At 37.6% G+C, this 23,514-nt stretch overlaps 1 protein-coding gene across 1 annotated transcript; it reads left to right on the plus strand.

Moving 5' to 3' along the window:
* Nucleotides 1-689: 689 nt before the first annotated feature.
* On the plus strand, nucleotides 690-22,762 carry LOC122360866 (phosphatase and actin regulator 4B-like). The gene is given in 15 exon segments (XM_043261709.1): nucleotides 690-913; nucleotides 9,040-9,125; nucleotides 9,127-9,211; nucleotides 9,641-9,721; nucleotides 12,335-12,784; nucleotides 13,507-13,911; nucleotides 16,619-16,750; nucleotides 17,887-18,397; nucleotides 19,251-19,543; nucleotides 20,075-20,255; nucleotides 20,941-20,996; nucleotides 21,444-21,505; nucleotides 21,659-21,796; nucleotides 21,983-22,059; nucleotides 22,753-22,762. Coding segments are annotated over 15 exon segments (2,622 nt in total). The 5' UTR covers nucleotides 690-858.
* The last annotated feature ends 752 nt before the right edge of the window (nucleotides 22,763-23,514 follow it).

Here is a 23,514-nt window from a genome sequence, read left to right on the forward strand (position 1 = left end):
TTCACCAAACTCTTTTTTTTTTTTTTTTTTTTTACCATTTATTATCATTATCAAAAGAATTTTTTCATTCTTTACTAACATAAAACGGTAGTATTTCATATTTTACTAATAATCTTCTCTTCTAGTGGGCTGTTAATTGTTATAATTAGTTCATTGAGTTGAGAACCGGATCGGTATAAATCAGCAGTTAACCAGTCATCAATGGATTAATCGAAATTACTTTTCGATCACAAATGGGACTTTTTGCCACTCATCTTAATTCACTTTCATTACATTAAAAAGAGTGTCCAGTTTTGTTCTCCATAACCACAAAGTCAAATGTCCTCTGAGCTGATACCATCTCTCCCTTCGCTGGCAGAACTTCCCTTTAATCCCTTGCTCTTTTTTTCCTTTGCTTTTCATTATCAAACGCAAGCCCGCAGAGACACACACACACACACATTCTCTCTCACTCACTTTGCACTTTGACCTCTGCTTTAAGGAATGATAGGCATCCGTCTGCGTCCATGCTGATCTACTTCGCAAGCTGGTTTATAAAGTAGAGGGAGAGAAAGTGCTATGGAGGGAGGGTCCCATGTGAGAGAGGGAGAGGGGGTGGAGAGAGTTGCAGAAGGAGGAGTGGAGGAAAAAAAAAAGGCTGTTGGCATGAGATCCACTCAAAGAAGAGGGAGAGAGGAGTTTGGGAACATTGGCTTGGAAAGTGGAAGGAAGCATGAGATCGACGCTAGGTGACAGGAAAGGGTTTCTTTGAAGCCGAGAGGAAAAGCGGAAGGTTTAGGAGAACCTGGATTGCTGCTGCTGTCCACTGGGGTGCACCTGGGCAGGAGCTGCAAACGGAGGCCCTTTGGGGGCTGGAGCATGGGACAGACGTTCCCTCTAGAGACTGCACCTCAAAACTCCTGCGCACACTTGGGTGAGTCAAGAAAAAGGCCTATGGATGTAGCATTTTAAAGCATCGAAGGCACACTTCAGGCATTAAGGTAGTTCCAAAAATAGGCAAATTAATCCTATATGCTGCATTGCATATAGGCTGTCCTTTTTGGACAATGCTATCCCAGAATGCACTACAAAAAGCTTGGTAAAAAAGCTAAACAAAAACAAACATTGCATAATGACCTTCCGGTATAATGTGTTCTTTGAAGTTTGCCAAGTAAATTTAAAATAATAGGTAAAATCATGAGATTAACACATTTTGGTAATTATAGTATTATTAAAATGTATTTGATGTACAATTTAACATAAATGCGTCCAGTCCATGTATGTACGAATGTAGACAATGGCTAATTTTTTTTTTTTTTTATTTTTTTTAACTAAATGGAAATCTACTTTTTTTTTTTTTACTGATTCGCAGTCAGACACTGCAATGGTTAGGGAAGATTGTTAGAAAAAGTGATATCCAGACTCAGTTTGACTGAGTATGGCAGTCTCTGTGCAAAGCTTTGGGCTTCCAAGGAGGCTCAGAAACTCTCTTCAAAAGCAGATGCCAATGTAGGCAGCGAGCAGTGAGGCGGCTCGCTAGGTTTTAGAAGCGTTAATCTCAGCAAGCATTACCTCGGCTTGACTTCAACACAGCAGGAACTGGTTATGACTCAGCAGTGGGTCTGAACTGTGAGTGGAAGGAAACCAGACATGGAGACGAGCAAGAGAGCGGTGGGGGTCTTGGAGTATCTGTGCAGAGATTCTTAAGAATTCTGTCTTTTTTTGGTCCTCATTACTGAACTCGCATGATTTCATGTTGCGTGTGAAGTTACAGGAACTGTACCTTTTTGTCAGCTGCTATTATTAACTGAGCTGACTGTCATCTGGAGGTTATTCTTTGCTCTTCCCTGTGCAGCAGATCTTTGTTCGTTTTGTTTTAGAATGGTTACTTTACTCAATTTGCGAGGCAAAATATCCTTATTACAGTCATTTCAACACTTGAAAAACATGTTTGAAATCAAAACTGTTTGTCCATGTTTTTTGTCACTATAGCGTCTTTGTTTTGTTTAAAGTGCTGTTGAGCCAGTCTCAGGATGTCTTTTATCTTGCTTTACATTGGGTCTTCAGCTGTCAACCTTCCTCTGTTTGTGGAGAAAAGCCTGAAGTCTGAATCCCAATGATCTTTGTACTGTTTCCCTCAGTGCAGGGTGTGAAACGCCACCGATGGTGATGACAAACAAGGAGACAAAGCGCAGCTGACATTCAGTTAGTGCACAGAGGAAGCTATCAAGTCTTTACTGTTCCTCAGCCAAACAGCATGGCAAGGTTTCATGTCACAATACAGGCTTCTTTGTTCTCTCAGTGGACTCTGCTCACTGTTGCCTCTGCCTCTGTATTTGTTTGCAGTGGTTTTTTCTTGCGGCAAAATGTCAATTCGCTGAAAGCATCTCAAACTTTATGTATATATCTCTCTAAATGTGCATCTTACTGTTTTGTCTATATAATACATTGCAAAAGAATGGTTTTTAAAAACAGTAAACCTTTCTCAAATTACTAGTTATATTTATACCAGTAAAGCAAAACTTAAATTCGAAAAATAATATTTGTTGGCCATTTTGAGACCTTTTTTTTTTTTTTTTTTTTTTTTTTTATCATTATTTTTTTTACTGTATACAAATAAATGCAGCCTCGCTGAGCAGAAGAGAATTCTTTTAAAATATTAATGATCCCAATTAATTTTTGTAAAATGCATGAAGATGTTAATGAGCAGCTGATGGTTTTAGCGCAGATTTGTACTTTGAACCCTGACTAACAAGCAGATACACCGGCGCTGTGCATCGCTGTTTGAATTGGCGTCGTGCATATATTAGAAAACATAACAGTCATTTTTGAGAATTCGATCATCACACATTAACCAGCAACAGCCACCCTTCCTTTTTTTTTTTTTATCGGAGACATGATGCAGTTCTAAATGGTCTCTCGCCTGTGCTTGTAATGAGTGTAGCATCTTTCTCAGACACTTTTAAATGCCTTCACACTGCCGACATGTTTATGCAACTATATTTGCTCACATGTCATTGATCGACATAATTTAATTTATTTTATATATATATATATATATATATATATATATATATATATATATATATATATATATATGTATATGTATATATATATGTATATATGTATGTGTATGTATATATGTATATGTGTATATGTATATGTGTATGTGTATATATATGTATATGTGTGTATATATGTATATGTGTGTATATATGTATATGTATGTTTGTGTATATGCATGTATGTATACAGCATATGTATATGTGTGTATATATCTATAGGTGTACACGTTTATATATTATATGATATTTATTCATTAGCTGTTTATTACAGCTTACACAGTAAAATATTTTTAAATATGCATATTAAAATATTAAATGCATATAAATATTAAATTATAAAAATGCATACAAGTTTTTAACAATATAATTATATTTATATATTATTTAAAAATTATTTTATTAAATGTATTCATGTTTATTTTTTTATTAGCTCTTTGACAGTAAAACGTGACAAATTAGCGGTTTGCACAGTAAAACCTTCTTTAAAATGTAAGGTATGTTCTATTTATGCCCTATATATTACCTCACGCCCTAACTCACCACCATGCACTACACCACAACAATGCATGTTTTGTTTTCTTTGGCTGTTGTATTATGTCCCATGCGATATTTTGAGCATTTCGTCTCAGGTGTTACTTTTTTAATATACCGTTTCAAGTTTAAAATAGTCCAGGTTTTACTACAACTGCAATCTGCTCCTTTCTTGAGCTGCGTTTGTGTTTTTGAAGTGGTTCGCTGTGTTTGTTTCTTCTGTAAAAGCCCCTTAACTATCACATCTGATGTTCTTACATTCGATGAGTAAAGTATTGATTCGAGCAGCCCATCGACCAGCCGATTTGGTGTATGTTTGTTATAATATATCCTTTATTGCTCATTTGAAGTGGAGATATAAGAAGAACTGCATGTTAAATTAGTCAGTAAAACAAGACTGTCTGGAATGAGAGTCTGTAGTTATTTGTGCATATACAGCAATGCATAAGGGGGTGGTGTGTAGCGGCAGGGCAGTGATTGACTCTTCATGGTTTCTCCCTGCGGAGACAGACTGTTACATAATGAAACAAGCTGCTCCAGGCTGAATGCCGGCCTTATTTCCGACAACACAACTGCCTACACACTCCTCCTCTCATCTGCTTAGCATATACACCTCAAGCCTATGGCTCCGGAGTTGCAAGTACAGATGCACGTGTCCACTCATGTTCGGGCATGTTTTCAAAGTCGACTAGTTGGTGGGTTACATGAATGACAAGCCAACTAATCTGTAATTTTACATTTTACGTAAGATGTGTTAAAAATGCTTTTTGGTGGGAGACAGAATGCAGAGGACTTTGCAGGAACAGCATGAGACGCTTTTTGGAAGACAATTGGATTTTGTTTTGCTCTGATGTGGTGAGGCTGTGTAAAATGGTTTTGAGTTCTTGCTGTTCTGCTTAAGTGCTCGACTGTTTCAGTCTGGTTAGGTAATGTAGCTGAGAGGTCCTTCAGATCACTTGGCCAACAGAGGGTAAGCCGAACTCATTATAACAGAATAAGCAGTCAGTGCCACATCCTTTGAGAAACAGTTAAACATCTTTTGAGAGTATTGGGATCATTCTGTGGGAAGAACTGGAGTGTGTCCAGATTTAGCTTTATTTGGTGTGTTATAGAGCTACTTCATGCGGCGATCCATACCTCTATACAGTATGACTGGACCTGTTTTTAGATATTAACACGTCACAAGAAAAAGTAATTATTGCCTCTATTTCAATGTTGTGATTTGCTATTTTGTTTTGATTTTATTTAACTTTATTTCTCACAAGATATTGTTCCACAAAACTCTGCAAGAAGTATTTGTCTGGGTCAGCATATTAAATGATTTAATATTCTAATTGACTACCGCAGTACTAAATTGTTTTAAAATGTATTAAAATAAGGAAAGTTCTTTTGAAATTGAAATATTTCACAGTATTCCTGTTTCACTTTTTATTAAATAAATGCAGCTTTTATGAGCCAAGACAAAAAACATAAAAAAGAGAGATCATTAGCCTCCAACTTTTCAAAGATAGTTTAAAAATATTTGATGCGATATCCATATATGATTGTGTCAGCAATCTGTTTACTTACAAAATATAAAGTAAGCAGTTCTGTTTAACAAGGACTTGACATACATTCATTGATATTTAGTTGTTTGTTTTATCTGCTGTTGTCGGTTTTCCCGTTTCACGCTGCGGTGAATAGGAGGGGGTCGTTTTTGGTTCTCTTCCTCCTCTCTCTCCCCGCTTCAGGATCAGGGTGGAGTGCCGTTTCCTCCCTCTGTTTCCCAGGCCTCGCCCCCCTGTTTTCCAAGGCAATCTGAATCTCTCCCTGCCACTAATGCACAGCCTTTCGTTCTTTAAACACCTCACTCCCGGCACTCTAAGTGACATCTTTAGCTCCGTGGCGTATTATTTGGAGCCCTGTCTTCCGGATCCGTTTCCTACTAGTTCACTTATCTCACTGCTATTAGTGATGTCTGATCCATTAAGGGCTAATATCTTGACTCAAGCTCAAGTTTAATGCAGCTGGATGGTCTCTGAGTAACACATTGGTCTCTTTTCTCACCGAACTCAGTGGATGTGCGTCATTCACTGATTGTCTTTCCAAAGGCTGGGACTCCTCTCCGGCTGTGCTTTTAGGACCTGATTATGGATGTGTGGTCGACTGCTGGTGTTTCTTAGCTGTCTGTGGGTGCAGCTCTTATTTTCGGATGGCGGCGTTTCTCTTTGTGAGACATTCTGGCTTTTACACTTCTTATGTAACTGGGAGTCCTCACACTTTTGGGAGTTGTGACACTGCCTGTTCCTCAGACTCAATCTTCCATCTGAACCGTTGGATGTATGGTTGGTTTTGAGTCGTATTGTGTTTTAGGACTGTCGCTTTTCTGTTCGTGCTCCTACTTCAATATTTTCCCCTCACGTTCGCCTTGATTTGGAAACGCCAAACAGGAAAGGAAGTGGACGCTTGTATGGCTTGCTGCTTTCAAACAAGTTGCTATGGCAGCTGGAGTCCAGGTAGACCGATGCTTTCACACACTAAAATGTAGTAATGGGGGATACTGTATTAATGTTTAAATAATTAAGGAGCAATTTGGACCTGTTTGTTGAGCTTCATGAGGCTTTATGTTGCCTGTTTTGCTTTCTGTTGATTTGTGGGTTGCAGGTGTTGGTTGCTCATATTTACTTATCTTACGCACAGCATAGTAGGTCTCTAGGGGCATTCTGTTTTTACTGAGCTTTGTTAAAATGCCTTTCATTTTTATGTTAGTGAGAAGTATTAAGCAGTATAAAGGTAGTGATCTAGCAAATATTTGAATGTCAGCTGCACTGTGCCATAGAGTACAGTAAAGCCCTTTACAAATGAAGGTTACTAAATTTGGCATTTTGTAGATTAGGAATGGATCAGTATGGTTATAGGCATCTAACAACCACCTAATGAGTTATTTATTTTCATCCATGGCTATTTAGAATGCCATGTTTTATAGAAAAAAAAATACTAAAAGAAAAATAGCCAACAGGGTTTCCATTGCTGATCCTGGAAATATCAGGAAATTGTCTGAAAAGGGCATTAAAAATATACGTTTTATAAATATAAATTAATATCACACTTTCTGTAGTAGATAACGTGCTAAATAATATACTCTAAAAAATCTTAAAAGGTTTTATTGTCACTGTTGTTCAATCTAATCCATCCTTATCCTGAGTAAAACATTATTTTATTAAAGGATTAGTTCACTTCAAAATATTTTTCACATGTCATCCATGTTCATTTCTTTGTTTCTTAAGTTATAAAGAAATTAAAATTTTTGAGGAAAGCCTTCCTGTTTTAGTGCAGCTTCAAAGGGCTCTACATGAGGGAATAAGGATCATATCTATCAAAACGATCTGTAGGGTACGGCAGGGTGATTTAGTTTTTGCCCTACCCTACCTTTTTTTAACCAAAGTACACAAAATTCACTTAAGTATTTCAATACAGACTCATGTCACATTCCTGAAAATTTGTAAATACTGGGTTAAATTCTAAGTAATTTGTGCATAAAATGGACCTTTCCAAAACGTTTCGTAAATGTCCGATTTGAGAGTTAAACATGTATGTTAATTAATTCCATCTTCACATTTTCTAGAAAAATTTTAAATATAATACTACTTAATATAAAAATAACCACTAACCAGGAATATTAACTTCTATACTTGTTCAATTGTTGTGCAAGTAGGATGATTGGTCACTATAGTCTTTGTCCCGCCTCTCCTCCATCGAGTAATCGATGGGCTATGTATTGATGCTCGAAAAAACCATCTGCAATGGCTTGCGGTGAGACAGCTACACGATGACATCATATAATTAAAAAAGACACTTGACAAAAAACATGTCAAATTTCTAAAGTTTTAGAAGGAAATGGTCAAAGAGAACGTAACTACTTGAATATTGCACTGACAAATAAATCTTCCAGTAAATAAAACTGGCTAAGTCTATAGTTTTATAGACTGCACAACAGTATTATATTATTTTTCAATAAATTTTTAAATTCTTATTTTGAATTATTGTCTCTGGATTAGCAGAATACTCTTGTAATAAAGTAGCAGTGATTAGAACATATTTTAATTTATAAATTCTGCCTAAAAAGATGTGATCTAATCCTGTTTACATAAAATAAGCAGGCTCAAGCTTACGGATCTGATGCTATGGCAGCAATCACAGGATGAGCTTCAAAGGACCAACCAAGATCAAGAGAAATCGTCAACAATCAAATCCAGCTAACAGAGTTAGTGACGTATAAAAAATGGGTCTCAGATGTACATTTTTCATACCAACTAACATTTTGAAAACACTTTCACTTTCATGAATTCGCAAATTTACATCAGAACCGCTTTGCAAACGATTTACACTAAAATTCATTCTCCTCATGTTTCATGAATAAGGCCCAGTGTTTCATAATTGTCACAGCCAAACATTTAAATATGGAATATTCTCCATTCTCCTGGGCAAATATTGTTTGGTAGTGTAGCTCGCTGTGCTTATGGCAGGCACAGCTTCTTCATCAGTGTATAAAAGAGAGTACAGTGAGGCCCAGCCAGCCCCATGAACCAGAATGTTCAAAGCTACGTTCAGCACCCACTTGATGGGCCAAAGATGTGAGATTGTGAGTCTTTTGGCAGTGCTGGACCTGATAGGAATGTGAGTGTGTAACGTGGGGAAGCAGTGGCCTCTGGCCAGCTCACCATGCTGAGATGTGATTGAGGTCCACAATGGGGATCCGCTCGTCTTGTCACGAGAGCCGCCAGAAAACACTCTGCGTTGGGGTCTAAAACAATAGTGAGTCTAAGGATGCTCAGCAGTTTAGTATGTTTTGATATTGAGGTTGGAGAAGGGTTGTGGTATCAAGTATTTTGTGCATGAGAGCGTCTTTGGATTCAAGCCAGTGCACAGGACACAGCTGCATATATGGGACAGTATGTTTGTCGTGTTTGTGTGATGGAACAGTATTATAATTCATCCTGATGTGGCAAGCTATATATAATATGCTTGCGTAAACTCTGTGCAACACACAGTTTGAGTTACTTAAACCATCTGACCCAAGGCTTCTCGAAACCATTGATATGCCACGTATTTGACAGGTCAGGCATGTCTTGATTTTGCTAAGTTCTATGTGTTCCTGGGTCAACATATACTTTGACCCTGGAACTACATTTTTTTATTTAAAAAAAAAAAGTCATTTTGACCATATCTCTATACTTTAACCTAACTTTACCTATGAATTATGCCTACAATCAGAGGAAATGATATATTAATGACACTGAGAACCAAACACTGATTGTAATCCTAAACTTCACAAAAACTATAAACTGGTTCTTCAAAACTGATTGGTTAATCACAATGTTGTTCCAGGGTCAACAAAGATGTTGATTCAGGATCACGTCGAACTCTGCAAAATCAAGTTCTGCGACGGGTCTGTCAGGGGACTGATTATCTGTCTCTTCTCCAGATGATGAAGGTGATCACCAGCACAGCAGCACAGGGAGCGAAGGGGGAACGGCAGGGGACGGCACCCCTCCTCCCAAGCGCAAGGGCAAAGTTCTCTACCCTGGGTAAGATCTTCAAACCCTGGAAGTGGAGGAAGAAGAAAAGCAGCGAGAAGTTTAAGGAAACTTCAGAAGGTCCTTTGTTCTTTTCTTTTCATGTTTGTGTTGGAAAAGAGCTTTCCTTTCCTTGCCTTTTTTTTTCTTTAAGTCACAGCCTGATGCTTGTTAATGTTTTCTTTCCTTTGTTATTTATGTTTTCTCAGATGTTTTAAACAATGAAATGAATTTAAAATCACTTTACCCAGTAGTCGCAATTGGTTTTACTTAAAGATTTGGTATCTGAAATGTTGATCCAACGCAGTACTAAAAAGTTTAACAAAAGTAAACACAATTGTGCTTATAGAGTTTATTATTGATGTCCAAATGTTTTAAGTGCCTAGTTACTGAAAGGAAGTTATTCAAATTCAGAATTAGCCTGAATTAGGGTTTAAAAAGCTTTTAAGGTGACAAGCATGTGTCGTGAGTTTTTCTTTTATATATGGTGTTTTTGTGGTGTTTTCACAGTTCTGGAAAGAAAGATGTCGATGAGGAGGCCAAGACAGGAACTGATCGAGCAGGGAGTGCTTAAGGAGCTTTCTGACAATGGTAGGAGAGAGAAGTGTGTGTCTGTGCTTTCTTAGCCATATTTGTACCATGATGTTTGTACCCTAAAGCAAAACCTCTGTTTTTATATATATATATATATATATATATATATATATATATATATATATATATATATATATATATATATATATATATATATATTTTTTTTTTTTTTTTTTTTTAACAAAGTAAATAATGTGTGTGTGTTTTAGTGTGTTCTGCATTTTTACAAAATACAGAAAGTTTACTATTAGTGTTGGGTTACAGTATTTATAATTAGCTGTAAACAAAATCTGTGTGTTGTTGTGCGTACATGCCAAGAATATGGGTGTTTATTCAACTATGGGCACTTTTATGTCAAAACTTTTTTGTCAAAACACTTTTATACAAAACAAAATTGGGGGAAAATTGAGAAGATGTGTTTTTTTGTTTTTGTTTTTGTTTTTCCCACACTCAAGAATTTTAAAAACATATTATAATAATTATCGCAACTATTTAAGACTTATGATCAAACCAAAATAAATATAAATTTATTGAATCATACACATGTCTGTCCTTTAGTTGTCATATTGTTTCCAAAAAATTCAATAATGTTTATGCCTTTTATTTGCAGTTAATCCGTAATGTTTGGTCAAATCATGCAGTTATACACACACATATAGTTTTTTCTTTTTTTAACCTACTTGTCGATTTTTGGTATTTAAAATTATAGCTACAGTACGAAATTTTCCAATTTGCCATTCGTTTCCCAAAATGTTATTTATGCCATAGAATGCATACAATTATCTGATCAGAAAATTTTATTGGATATTTGTTGGTTAAGGAAAAATGATTCAAATTCTTTTCTTCCCCTTTGAGAATTGTATATAACTGTAGGCAACTGTTATTAGATATTACGTAAATTAGTGATATAAACAGTCTTTTTCTGAAAGTCCAGGACCAAAAGCATCCACAGCTGATGAAACACCCAAATATGTGTATATCAGGCAGGGGGTTTTGCTACTTTAACTTTTGAGTGGTCTCACTGTATTTTTTACATTCCTGTCATTGTGGTCTTTGAGGATGCTGGACATACCAACAGAAAAATAACTCAGGGCCTCAGAAGGAAAATAAACACTGAGAATGATTTCCCCCTCGTTTACAGATGTGTGGCATACATTACTGCTGAATCACAGTTCTGTGCCTCTGAGCTATTTTGACGCATGTGCCATACATTCATTTCAGCGCATCGTCTCTCTTCCCAGCAGAGAGACACAGACAGCTCAGCGAGGTTGTATATCATCTCGGGCCCTGTTAATGTGATAGCAGTCAGGGAGCGAGACAAATTCGGCGGTTTTCGAGCCAGATGAAGGGTGGAAATTTCAATTTGATACCTTTTTTTTTTGACTCTTCATATTTTGGGAAGGAAATGACATGCAGTTTTTCTTAAGACAAGAAAGTGGAGCAAATTGTGCCCTGCAGCAAAAAGCTTTGAAAGTCATGCGCTGTGAACCGGCTGCTTTAGAGCCCTATTTATTTGAGAGCTGCTCGTGTAACCTCTGAGAGATGCGCGAGGAGACGCAACCTGTACTTCGGAGCTAATCAGAGCTACAGGCTTGTGTCGAACTTCAGAAGCAAACCACGTTAGTCTGTAACCCGATTTGAAAGGATTTTGCAAACCCGATCTCTGTTAGAAAAAAAAGGCATATGCTTTTGAATTTTTGAGGGGCTGTTGATTCCAGAGAAAAATAAATATTTGTTTAGTGAATGCAGTACTTAAAAGGTGAAGCGTGTCGTTTCTGTCGGTGCACTTCCTGTGTTATTTTCTGTACATTCACAGTACGTTTCAAATCCCTTTAATGCCTGTAGAAAATGGTTGCTACATAGTAAAAAATAATAATGATACACAGTTTCATTTAAAGTAATGTAAATTCAAAGCTTTATTTTCACCATAGATGTTTAGGCTGTAAGGTAGTTTAGGTATTGCATAGGGTTGGGGATCAAGAATATGGTCATGCAGAATGTATGCTTTCTAATTACTAATAAACAATATGTTAATAATAGGTATGCTAATAAGCAAGTTAGTGAGAATTGATCACTGTGCTAAAATGTTACTCTTTGCCTTTACATTTGACACATTGAAATTGGTCATGGGACATACAATCCAATGATATTTGTCATTATTGATGTCACATCTAGTGTGACATCTTGACACACCGTAAATGAGATTTCAGACACACTGCAGAAGAGAAAATGATGGTATTTTCAAGTCTTTTCTGATGCAAAGTTATTGCGTTATTTCAGAAAATGTTAGATAATTTAGCACAAAAGTCACATGAGCTACTTTTTCTTGATATCCTTGATAAACTATAATTCTTTCTATATATATATATATATATATATATATATATATATATATATATATATATATATATATATATATATGTATATATATATATATATATGTGTGTATATATATATATATATATATATATATATATATATATATATGTATATTTATAATATATATATATATATGTATATGTGTGTGTGTGTGTGTGTGTGTTTATATCAATGCATTTAAAACATGTTTTTAAAAACCTGTGTATGTAAATTCTCCCCATTTGTTTTCAGAACTAGGTGAGGCCCATGGCCACAAGACACCTTATGTGAAGAATGGTCACACTCTGCCTGTAGGAATTGGTGGAGGTCTGGGGCTAGAGCAGATACACTCGCCCTCTGAATCTGAATTTAGAGTCAACCCTGTCTGGCTTCCGCAGCCCGATGACCGCAGAGGTCGTGCCCCTTCTGATGGGGATCATCATGGAGCACTGGGCCCTCGGGCCTCCAATCAGGATGAAGGCAGGAGAAGTGGTTGGTCTGTTGGGACGGAGGACTGGAAATCTAATCTGGCCTGGCAGGGAGATGATATCAGACATGGTGGAAGGCTACATGTTGAAATGGACAAGAGGCCTGGGCTAATGAAAGCCCCCTCTGAGGATGGGCGCAGGACTCGTCCCGAGCCGGACTGGAAGCCAACGCTTCCTCGCCACTCGTCTGTCGAAGAGGGAAGGGGAAGACAAGGTTTGTAGGATCAATTCTAATCATTTTTCTCTAGTTCCCTTTCTACCTTCCTCTTCTTTGTTCTCCACTCTTCCGCCATCACTTCCTCACCTTCTGTTGGGCCAACTGGAGTGAGACGAGTGTCTGTGTTCCCATGGGTTCTGCTCCAGCTAAGGTTCTTATTTAGGAACTGAGCACAGTTAAGCTGAATTCTCTTGTTCTTTCCTAATTAATAACAGGCACCTCAATCCTCATCAAAGTGAACATTATCATTTAGTCCTTTGGAGACAGATTTGGCCCTCCACTAGGAGTGATGATACAGTTTTCATTTAAATTATTCAGTCACTATTCAAATGTTACTCTGTTATGTTATATATTCAACATCCATTTTGACATTTTGAAATACCTTACTTTTTTAAATGTAATTTTCAATCAAATTGTAACACTTAAAAATGATTAACATAATGAGACAAAAGAGACAGTATGAATCTACTTCGAAAAATAATCAGTGTGTTTTTTTTTTTAATGTTTTTTTTATTAGTAGTATCTCTCATGTTGTGTGTATAACACATTGTTAATATACTTTTATGGTATTTATTCCTATTTCTAATTAGCTTGAAATATATAAATAAATACCAATCTAGTTAAACATAACACTACTTTCAGATCAGTTGTTATGTGGCTCAAACTAAGCATAATAAACATTTTAAATTGATTGAGTTTATGAATATATTTCCTTACAGAGTCTGACAGCAGTCAGTACGTTCCTAACTCGGAGATTCTGAGGGACACACTGCGAGAACCTCTGCCTCCGAAGCAGTCCATCATGCCGCCCAAATGGCTGATGACATCCACCCCGGAACCTGGTGCTGACAGCTTGCCCCGCACCCCTGTCCACAACCCCGCAGCTGCTTTCTCCTCTTCCTCTGCCTCCTCCAACTCCTCCTCCTCATCAGCTGTCAGCGCAGCTGGAAAACCACTACGAAACGTATCCTCAGCTGGCGCCAACACACAGGCCTCCAGCAGCGCTCCCCTTACCACCTCTTCAGCACCATCCTCTATGGGCAATGTCCCAGCCCAGCCCACCAAACAACCCCCTCTCCCTCCACCCAAACCGATCAACCGTAGCAACAACCCCGCAATGTTGGGTGAGTGGCCACAAATATGTCATACTAGATCTAACATGACCCCTATAAAAGTCAGTGAAATTACTAGACAATTAATTTGCTTCCTCGCGTGAGCTCACCGATATAATTGTGATATTTAATTCTCCCTTTCAAATAAAGAAGCACGGGCGTACTACTTTTTGACCGCTTACGAGATAATACTTAGATTTATGATGTTTATTTAAAGGATTTATATTCTAAAATATTTTAATGTATAAAAGATCTATAAGAAGATCCCTTTTCTAAACAGGAACGATAGATCAGCAGTGATAACATTTTGGTTGGTAATGAAAATTCTGTGCAACTGTTTTTAGGCAAACTGGTTCAAATGAGGAAATGAGTAAAATGCAGTGAGGGAAGTCTAAGCAGCTTAGAATTAAAAAATGAGATTACAGTAACATTCAGATGCTTTCACACCTCAGTTGTTAGATGCTGTGATGACTTATTTAGCAAAGAAATGGCAGAATTAATGATTTATGTCTGTTTGTAACCGTTTTAACTAATGAAATGAAATCAAACCTGCCGCTCTCGCTCACAGGCAAACACTACAGCATCGTGAAGAGACCACACTGATGCAGACTCCTTTGTCTGTTTTTCTTCAATATATTTTCGAAGCATTTCTGACGTGCAGTGGTGCCAAAAAAGAAACCTGATTCGTAACGTTAATTGCATCATCCATAATCCATGTACATGTGCGTTATGTCATGAGAACTCAGCCATGTATTTAATACATTTCTGCTTGCTGAGCCAATTTTTTCTGACCCTTAAGCTGATCAGCTTGATAATAGTCTTTGATTGCGAGATTCTGAGTTATTAGTAAAGACAATGTTTTCATTTATGCTGTAATCTTGGATTTGTCATTTGTCCCTGATTACGGCAGAAAAACAATAGGCGTGTTTGTTCCAATTGAATGGGAACTCTTTCTTATTTAGAAGAATTTGTCAATTTAAATGTGCTTATTAAATGAGAAGTGCTCTTTACAATCGCATGCAAAATTTCATCCTGCTGATATGAGTAGCTGATGTTGAATATAATTTATTAGTGCTTGATTTAAACTGTAAAATATAATCAATATATTCAGTTTAATTTAGGGTTTATATATTACAACAGTATAACACAACAGTGCAGCTGAATTGAAAATCAGCATGGCTGTGATTTTGTATGAAGGCAAAGATAAAATAATTTTGTCTTATTTATTTTTTTAGACCGAAGGATCTCACTTTGATGGTTTGAAACGTCTAACCATTGTGTCTCAAGCATTTAAATCTCCACACTGCCTCCTGCTGTCCATTTGGAAAGCAGTCAATGAGCGTGTCAGTCAGTGCTTCTGAAAAGCAGAGCTGTACATATCACTTGTGTTGTTTTAGTGCTTATAAACAATGTGCTGAGTCACAGTATGCTGGAACGGTCCAAGTCTTTTTGTGGAATTGCAGCCACCAGACTGTAGCTCTGCCGCATTATAAGAGAAGATATTGTACACAGGTCTCGCTGATACCATTTGTGTTAGAATCTATAACATGGCTGGTTGCACAGCGCTGTGGCATAAAATCTTTGTGTTATTACAGTTGTTAGCTCAACCTAACTTGTTGAAGATAGTGGTGTTGTTGACACATTTGGATCATCTGGGTATTTATATCTATGGCTTAAAGTGGTTGTTTATCTCGCATATTTGTTTAAAGTCAACATGAATCGCCTTTTGCAATCCATTTTACTTTCATCATGTGATTTACAAGTGAAACAGCCTTTTTAAAGGGGCTATGAACTGAGTTTTTTGGTTTTGATCATCAAGATCATCAACACCTGCTTCTACATCACAGCCCTCCCACAGATTTGTGCACATACTAGGTAAATGACAAGACACCGAATGATAAAGATTGCTCGGAAGACAACAAAGATGCTGTGCAGTGACAAGTTGTGAAAAAAGTCTTTGCCTTGCATTCCTTCTGATCCCAGAATTAGGGAAGATTAGTTTGAAAACTAAGCACTGCAGGATTTTCAAAATAATTGAAACTAAAAGACAATGCTGTGCCGAATATATTGGATCTGGCAGTTGCACCAGTATACGCACATATATATATATATATATATATATATATATATATATATATATATATATATATATATATATATATATATATATATATATATATATATATATATATATATATAAAATCTTGATAACATAAGTGACCCTCAGAGAACAGCATCAAATAATAAATAGGCAGATATAAATGTTAATTACAAAAAGAAAAGCTTGACAGATTTGTTAAATGTCTAAAATGTTGACGAATGTTCAAAACAAACAGTTATTTGTTTTAGTCCGTTAGTTAAGTCATGACACATGCTATTTCCCAGTCCAAGTCTCTATTGGGAATATGATCTCTGCCATTTATGGGAACAATGAAGTCACAAAGTCACAAATAAAACAAGTGGATAACACTTGGCCTAAGACACCAAAACATTTTTTTTTGAAGACAGAGTTCATTTTGCGCTCGAGAAACCCTTTAAGACAATAATGGGTGTCAATTTAGATTTCACGTTGACTTTAAAAACCTTCTGTGTGTAGCTCCAACGTCTTTCACACTGGCGTGATGTATCCAGTCATTTAGAGGAATAAGCCGTCCCTGCTTTGTGAAGATATGTGTGTGTGTTTGACGCCAGGGGACTGTGTGTTCTTGTCCCCCGCCAGCCTCCACCCTGCATGGGGGTGACGGCAGCGATTTCCCCCTCTACTGGTCCTGTTGGAAGCGTGAGGGTGACCATGACGTCTACCTGTCCCTGCCTGTCTACCTCTGCCGGCGGGCAGGAGGCATGCGCACAGGTAAACGTCGAGGCCGGGACTGTCGCCAAAGCTGCGTCCTTCATCTGCTGTCGTGCGCGCTAGCCTCATCTTTCTCACTCTCAGCAAAGCATGCCCTTAGCGCTCCACCTGAGCGCGGGACTAACGCACCTCCCTTTGCTGTTTCTGCTCTGCTCTTTCTCGCTCGCTCACATTCTCAAGTGCAAAACTGCATGTTTCGGGCATTAAAGCTGTCACAAGCGTGCAGCGCGTTGGCACATTATTAACAGGTGTTTAAACGGCTAGAAGACCCCCTGTGGAATTGAGCCGATCTTAGCCACCGCTGCTGGAAATGCCCCATCATGCCAAAGCAGATGCTAGCATATGTTCGTATAAGTTACTCCAGGCAACAGTTGCTCCACGAGCAGCTGTGAGATTAGAGAACGAGGAATGAATCCAGTCCACCTCATCACACGCTGAAAGCCTGCGGGTTGCTTCGATGTAGGGCTGACATTCATGCATTTGGATTGTAGAGAGGTAGCTAGGCTATTACAAAGCATGTTTAGCTTAATTTATGCTTCCTTCACAGAAATAATGTTTGGCCGCTGCTGCACTTCATTATACTTACCATGTCTTTGGCAGTTATGTAGAACAAATCATCTCTAAGTCATGTGAAACAGGCTTCAAAGTGCAACGATTTAACAGTCACATGGCTTTTTGTCAACGAACTTGCTTGCTTAGAATGTGCTCTGTAAGAATGAGTTGGTCTTTGGTGACATTGGATGAGAGCCATTTGATTCTACTAATGTATCACTAATCTAAAGTTTCAAAACTTTGAATTGTCTGTTAGTGAAAAATGCAATTTCAGTCATTTATTCACATCTTCATGTCATTCCAAAGCTGTATTAAGTTGAAGAAATCTTTACTGGTTTTGTGAACTGCAATTTAACACATTTTATTGACAAGGTTCAAAAATAATGTATTTTGTATGAAAGAATGGAAGAAAAGCATACTGGTTTGGAAAGGCATAAAGGATAAATAAATGATGACAGAGATATAATTGTGCACTGTTCATTTGATTCTGTTGTGTATTTTTACATTAATTTTTCAATGTTTGAACATTTGTTACTTATATTTACAATATGTTGTTTTGTTTTTTTGTGCATTATGTACTACAGCTGAACTCACACAAGGAGGTGTCAACCTAGTACCGGCCAAGCCCTCACCCCCTATGCCCCCAAAAAGAACCACGCCTGTCACCAAACGCAATGCAGAGGACTCCCCTCTGACCATTTCCTCCCTACCCTCCATCCTGTCAGAGGACATGAGGGCCAACATCCCCGGGGGTTACCAGCTGCCTCCTCCTCCCCCATCACCACCTCTCCCCACACACATTCCCCCTTCCCCACCACGGGCCCACACCCATCATCTCCTCCACCAACACTCCTATCCCTACCCCCTACCCCAGCCACTTCCTGTCCACTTTGACCCTCCCAGCCCTCCGGAGGAACCGCCAGCCCGTCAAGCTCCTGTTCCCTTACACATCATGATCCAGAGGGCGCTCAGTAGCCCAGGACCTGCTCTCCCACACCCAGATGGCTCCCAGCGTGCCCACTCACTTCTGTTTGAGACACCACCGGAGTACCAGGGCAGCCGCCCACTGGCAGTCACCATCCAGCCTCTCAAACTGTGAGTGAAGTCTGGGCACTTTCTCTACTTATTAATAGAGACGTCAATCAAAAAATGTAATTTAAAAAAATTAGGAAACCTATAAAAGGGGTCATTATTTTTCCTTGCAGTCCCCATAAATTTTTGTGCCAAAACATCACAAGTAGGGCTGCACAATTATGAAAAAACATAATTGTAATTATTCCCTTAAAATGTTTTAGTTACTCACTGTTGATTACGATAATCACAATTTACATAGATGTTGTACCATTGCTTGAAGCAACCGCATGCCATATTTTCCAATGAAAATAAACAATCTAAAAACAACAAAAAAAAATTGTTTTTCTATAGTATAAAGCCTCAAATATGAACTATAACACTTTTCAATAAGTAAAAATATACATATTATGCTGTACAAAAAATTTCAACTGTGCAAAAAAAAACAAAAAACCTAAAGATAAGTAAAAAAGAAAAGAACAAAACAATAAGTGAATAATTTTGAGCAATGAATTGCCGCTTTTAATGATTATGTAATTGTGACATTTGTATAGGCCACAATTTACTTTAAACAAAGGTATTTTTCATTCTTCATTTAAGGGGAAAATAGTTTGAAAAGGCTGAGCGACAGTGTAATTTTGACACCTATACGTTGATAAGTTTAGCCTGTTCTGATAAAAACAAAGGTTTGTTTAATGTACAAGTTACCTTTTAAATTTGCTTTGACAGAACAACAACAATAGCAGCAGCGGTGTAATATTTTTTAGAATTTATTTTGCATGTATTTGGTACTTGTTACCTTATATCTTCCTTATATCTCCTTTCATTTTTTTTCTTGCATATGGATACTGTATGAAATAGATTTTTATTTCTGCAGGGATGAAGATGACTACTCCGATGAAGAGGAGGAGGAAGAGGACGATGACGACGACGATGATGAACCACCACCTGATCACCTCCCATCCCCTCATTCCCAGCCAGAACTTGAGCCTCGCAGCCGCAGGTGCCTGGTGGGGGACCTGAGCGTCAGCATCATCCCTGAAGGAAGCAATAGCAGCGAGGAGGAGGAAGATGAGGAAGATCAACAGCCGGAGGAGAGCGACTCAGACGGGCCCGTGCTGTATAAGGACGATGAATCGGATGAAGATGAAGAGGACGACAGCCCACCAAGTATGTGAATATTTTTTATTACTATATATTGCATGTGCTGACTAATGCATTTATTAGATCAAAAATGCAATAAGAACGGTGTATTTCATATTACATAAAATATATTTAATACCTAAACCTAACATATTTTTCTTAAATAGATGGATGTCTTTGTTTTTATATATACAAAATAAATATACACGGTACACACTTATATTTTATGTAAACAAAAACCTTTATTTTGGAAGTGATTAATCATTTGACAGCACTAATAAAAAAAACATTACTATTGTGAAAATTAATAGAACTAATGTTGTCTTCTGGTGCAAAAGAAAAAATTCTCTAAACAGTTGTACTGCTTAATAATTTTTTTGGAATTTATATATAAAGTTTGAAATAACATTTGCAGATTTTGTTTAAATACATTTGAAAGTGCCTTCTACTGTCTGTATTAATTTGACAGTGTTTTATTTTAGTATACTCAGACATCTGTCCATATAAAAGAGAGCCAGAACTTCTGACTGCATAAGTGTGTGTGTTTGCTCGCTGCAGGTGCTCTGGCCAGCAGGGTGAAGAGGAAGGACACGTTGGCGCTGAAGTTGAGCAGTCGGCCCTCTGCCCCAGACAGGCAGGCTCCTGAGAGGCAGGCCAAAGTGGAGCACACGGGTCTGTCGTGGCAGAGCAAGGAGCAGTGGGAGGCCATCCGCACACAGATTGGTACTGCACTCACACGGTAATAGCCCTCTCAATGCCCACGTAAATGCAAATTACACTGGAAAAAAACGGTTGTACTGAACGTGAACGCAGCTGTGAACACGGGCTGTAGGTTGATAGTGCAAGAAACAAGATGGACTAATTAAACTTACACTATATAAATAGTGCCTTTCACGCCGTAGGAATTATTTCAATAACCCAAACTAACTGTGGTACAAGCCACTTTTGGCATGTTCGTACCACAGGAACTAGGAACGATTTTAGTTCCAGGAACTACGTTTGAAGGAACTAAATTAGCTCCTACGTCAGAGTAGGGTCTAAAATGGTTCCAGGAACTATCGGTGACGTAACTGTAAGCTGATTGGCTAAACACATACGAAAACACCCTCACCCTCCATGCTTTGAAAAACTTTGTATACATATTTTGTGTAAACATTTTATCAAACGGAGTTTACCCCGAAGACTTCGTCTAAGCGTTTCTGCTTCAATTACATGTAGCACTGCCAGTTGACTTTCCGTTCTTTCAATCGCTTTATGTATTTATGTCCACTATTGTGAAACCCACAAGACACAACAAAAACACATCTTTGATCACAACATCCTCCATCCTCCTGTTCTGCAACCCTTTTGGTACTGTTAACTCTGTATGTATGTATGTATGTATGTATGTAAATATTGTATAAAATTCTTTTTTTTTTCTGTAGGCGATTGAGCCAGAGACCTACTGCTGAGGAGTTGGAGCAAAGAAACATTCTCCAGCGTAATTTGCCTCTTTATACTCACACCAGTTATTGTGTTGTGATTTAACTTTCTACTTCTGTTCTGTTCTCTTCCGTTCTGTTTTCCTCGTTTCATTAGTTACTCCTTTATCCCTGTTCTTTTTTTTCTCTGTGTTCACTGAAGGAGTGACTCTGACCCACATATATTTTACTCTCTGTCTCTATTGATTTCATATGCCGTCAGACATGACTGATATTTTCTGCTATATGAAGAGAAGTCTGTGCTGTTGTTTCTTTCAAATGAGCCTATGAGTTTTAGTTTGTAATATTTTCTCTGTAGTAGAAGTTAGCTTGAAAGTAATTCGCTTTCCACTTTTATTTTGTTATTTAATGCACTAATAGTTTATCGTACTCCACATAATTTTCCTATGAAATTTGACTCTAAATCAACCTGATTGGTATTGATGTTATCTCTTATTTGTCTCCAGCCAAAAATGAAGCAGACAGACAAGCAGAGGTCAGGGAGATCAAGCGCAGACTCACCAGAAAGGTGCGATTCGGTTTGCTTGCATTGCATTTCACCTGGAATAAAATAATAGTTCATTTTTATCAAGAATCGAGAATTCATCTAATAAGGTTGTAAGGAAATTGAATCATACTGTGACAGAATTTGTGATGTGCCTTTGTCCGTTTTCCTTTTTAGTTGAGTCAACGACCGACTGTTGCCGAACTACAAGCTCGAAAAATATTACGTTTCCACGAGTACGTGGAGGTCACATGCGCTCAGGACTACGACCGCCGTGCTGACAAGCCATGGACCAAACTTACTCCCGCAGACAAGGTACAGCTACAAAATAAAATAGAAATCGCAACCACTCACACATTTGTGTCTATATAAAGATCTAGAGATTTTAGATCATTTTAGATTATAAATAGTCTCAAAAGGCATTGATTTCTTTTAAATATCTCGCTTATTGATCTATACCTGCTCTACACGGGATCAATCAACTCTGATCTGTTTGTTTAGGCTGCTATTCGTAAAGAGCTCAATGAGTTTAAGAGCTCCGAGATGGAAGTGCATGAGGAAAGCAGAATTTACACAAGGCAAGTGTTTGTTACTTGCAACATATAAAAATACAGAAACTTCTTGTTTAAAGCAGCTAACCTTTTTTTTTTTTTTTTTTTTTTTTTTTTTTTTTTTTTTAGATTCCATCGTCCCTTAATGGCGTCTTTTAACTGGAAAATGAAGCACTTAGCCGGTGGATATTGGGAGGAAATGGCTGTTTCTTTGGTGAGGAGCCTCAGGGTGTCGGAGCTCCTTCAGACTGCTTTACTATGAATGTACTTCTTCAGATGCACAGGAACGCCTGGAGCATTCAGAAACCAATCAAAACAAACAAAACAGACCGTTTCTCAGTCGTCCACCCACTGACGTGTGGGACGGGTGACCTCTGGGGGACAGATGCAGTATTTCTCCTGGACTTTAGGGGACCCATGTGCCAAGACAGAGAGACGATGAAGGACTTTAGAGGATTTTACTTGTGCCAATGGCAGATGTTCCTCTCTCTATACTCTCTGAATGGCCTTTTTTTCTGCTTTTACTTCGTATGATAAATGTTATTTCCTTTCAGGGAAGTGTAACAAAGTTAAAAATAGTAATAATAATGATGTGACAATAATAAATACAGTAATACTACAGTAAGTGTTAGTTACTGAGCATAGCGGGGCAGACAGAAGAACTGCAAGAGTAAGGCCTGAGCCTGAATGTTAATTGTGTATTTGTGTATGTTTGTATAGGCTGCTGTAATTTTTCTCTTAGTTTGACTCTTTGGGACACGTTCATAATGTTAGAAACTTTAAGGCACAAGATTTTTTAATTCATAACTTTGGCTTTGGCCCTCTTTATTCAAGACCGGGTTACAGATTCCCCTTACTTTGTGGTCTTCGCTGTTTGAGAGCAATAGAAGAAAATAGGATCAGATTTAGGTAGAATGTAAGCATTTCATATTTCACTATTGATCTGCAGCAAAACTGTGATCTATTTTGATCTCTCTTTTTTTTTTATCATATCGCCTTTTGTAAAAGTGAGGTCCAGCTAGTTCAGTTTTAAGAAGTGTCCAAGTCGTGTTTACAGAATATTTTATTTCTAAATAAAAAGGATTTCCTGATTATTTATTGCCCGTTTAAAAGGATTTAGTCTGGACACGCACTGATACAGCTCTAAAAATGAAGTTTTTGTGAAGCATTGTTGGCAGGGAGGTTATTGCGGCAGGAACTCTTCTTGATATTTTTTTTTTTTCCTTTTTCAATTATTTTTTCATTTATGTTGTTTTGTTTTTGGCCAGTAGAATAATAGGAATTGCTCTGCTGTACAGATCCATTCTGTAGATGAACCTGACTGTTTGTGTATATCTTGTCTTCCTTTTTGTTTTGAAAAATATTTTAAATATATTGAAACTCATATAGGTTACTATTTTTTTAAGCACAAAATTATTAGTGTATTATTCGACACTACAATGTAATGTAGCGTTGTATATTCTTGCTTTTTAATTATGTGAA

The sequence above is a fragment of the Puntigrus tetrazona genome, chromosome 16 (assembly GCF_018831695.1).
Source record: "Puntigrus tetrazona isolate hp1 chromosome 16, ASM1883169v1, whole genome shotgun sequence".
NCBI lineage: Eukaryota > Metazoa > Chordata > Actinopteri > Cypriniformes > Cyprinidae > Puntigrus > Puntigrus tetrazona.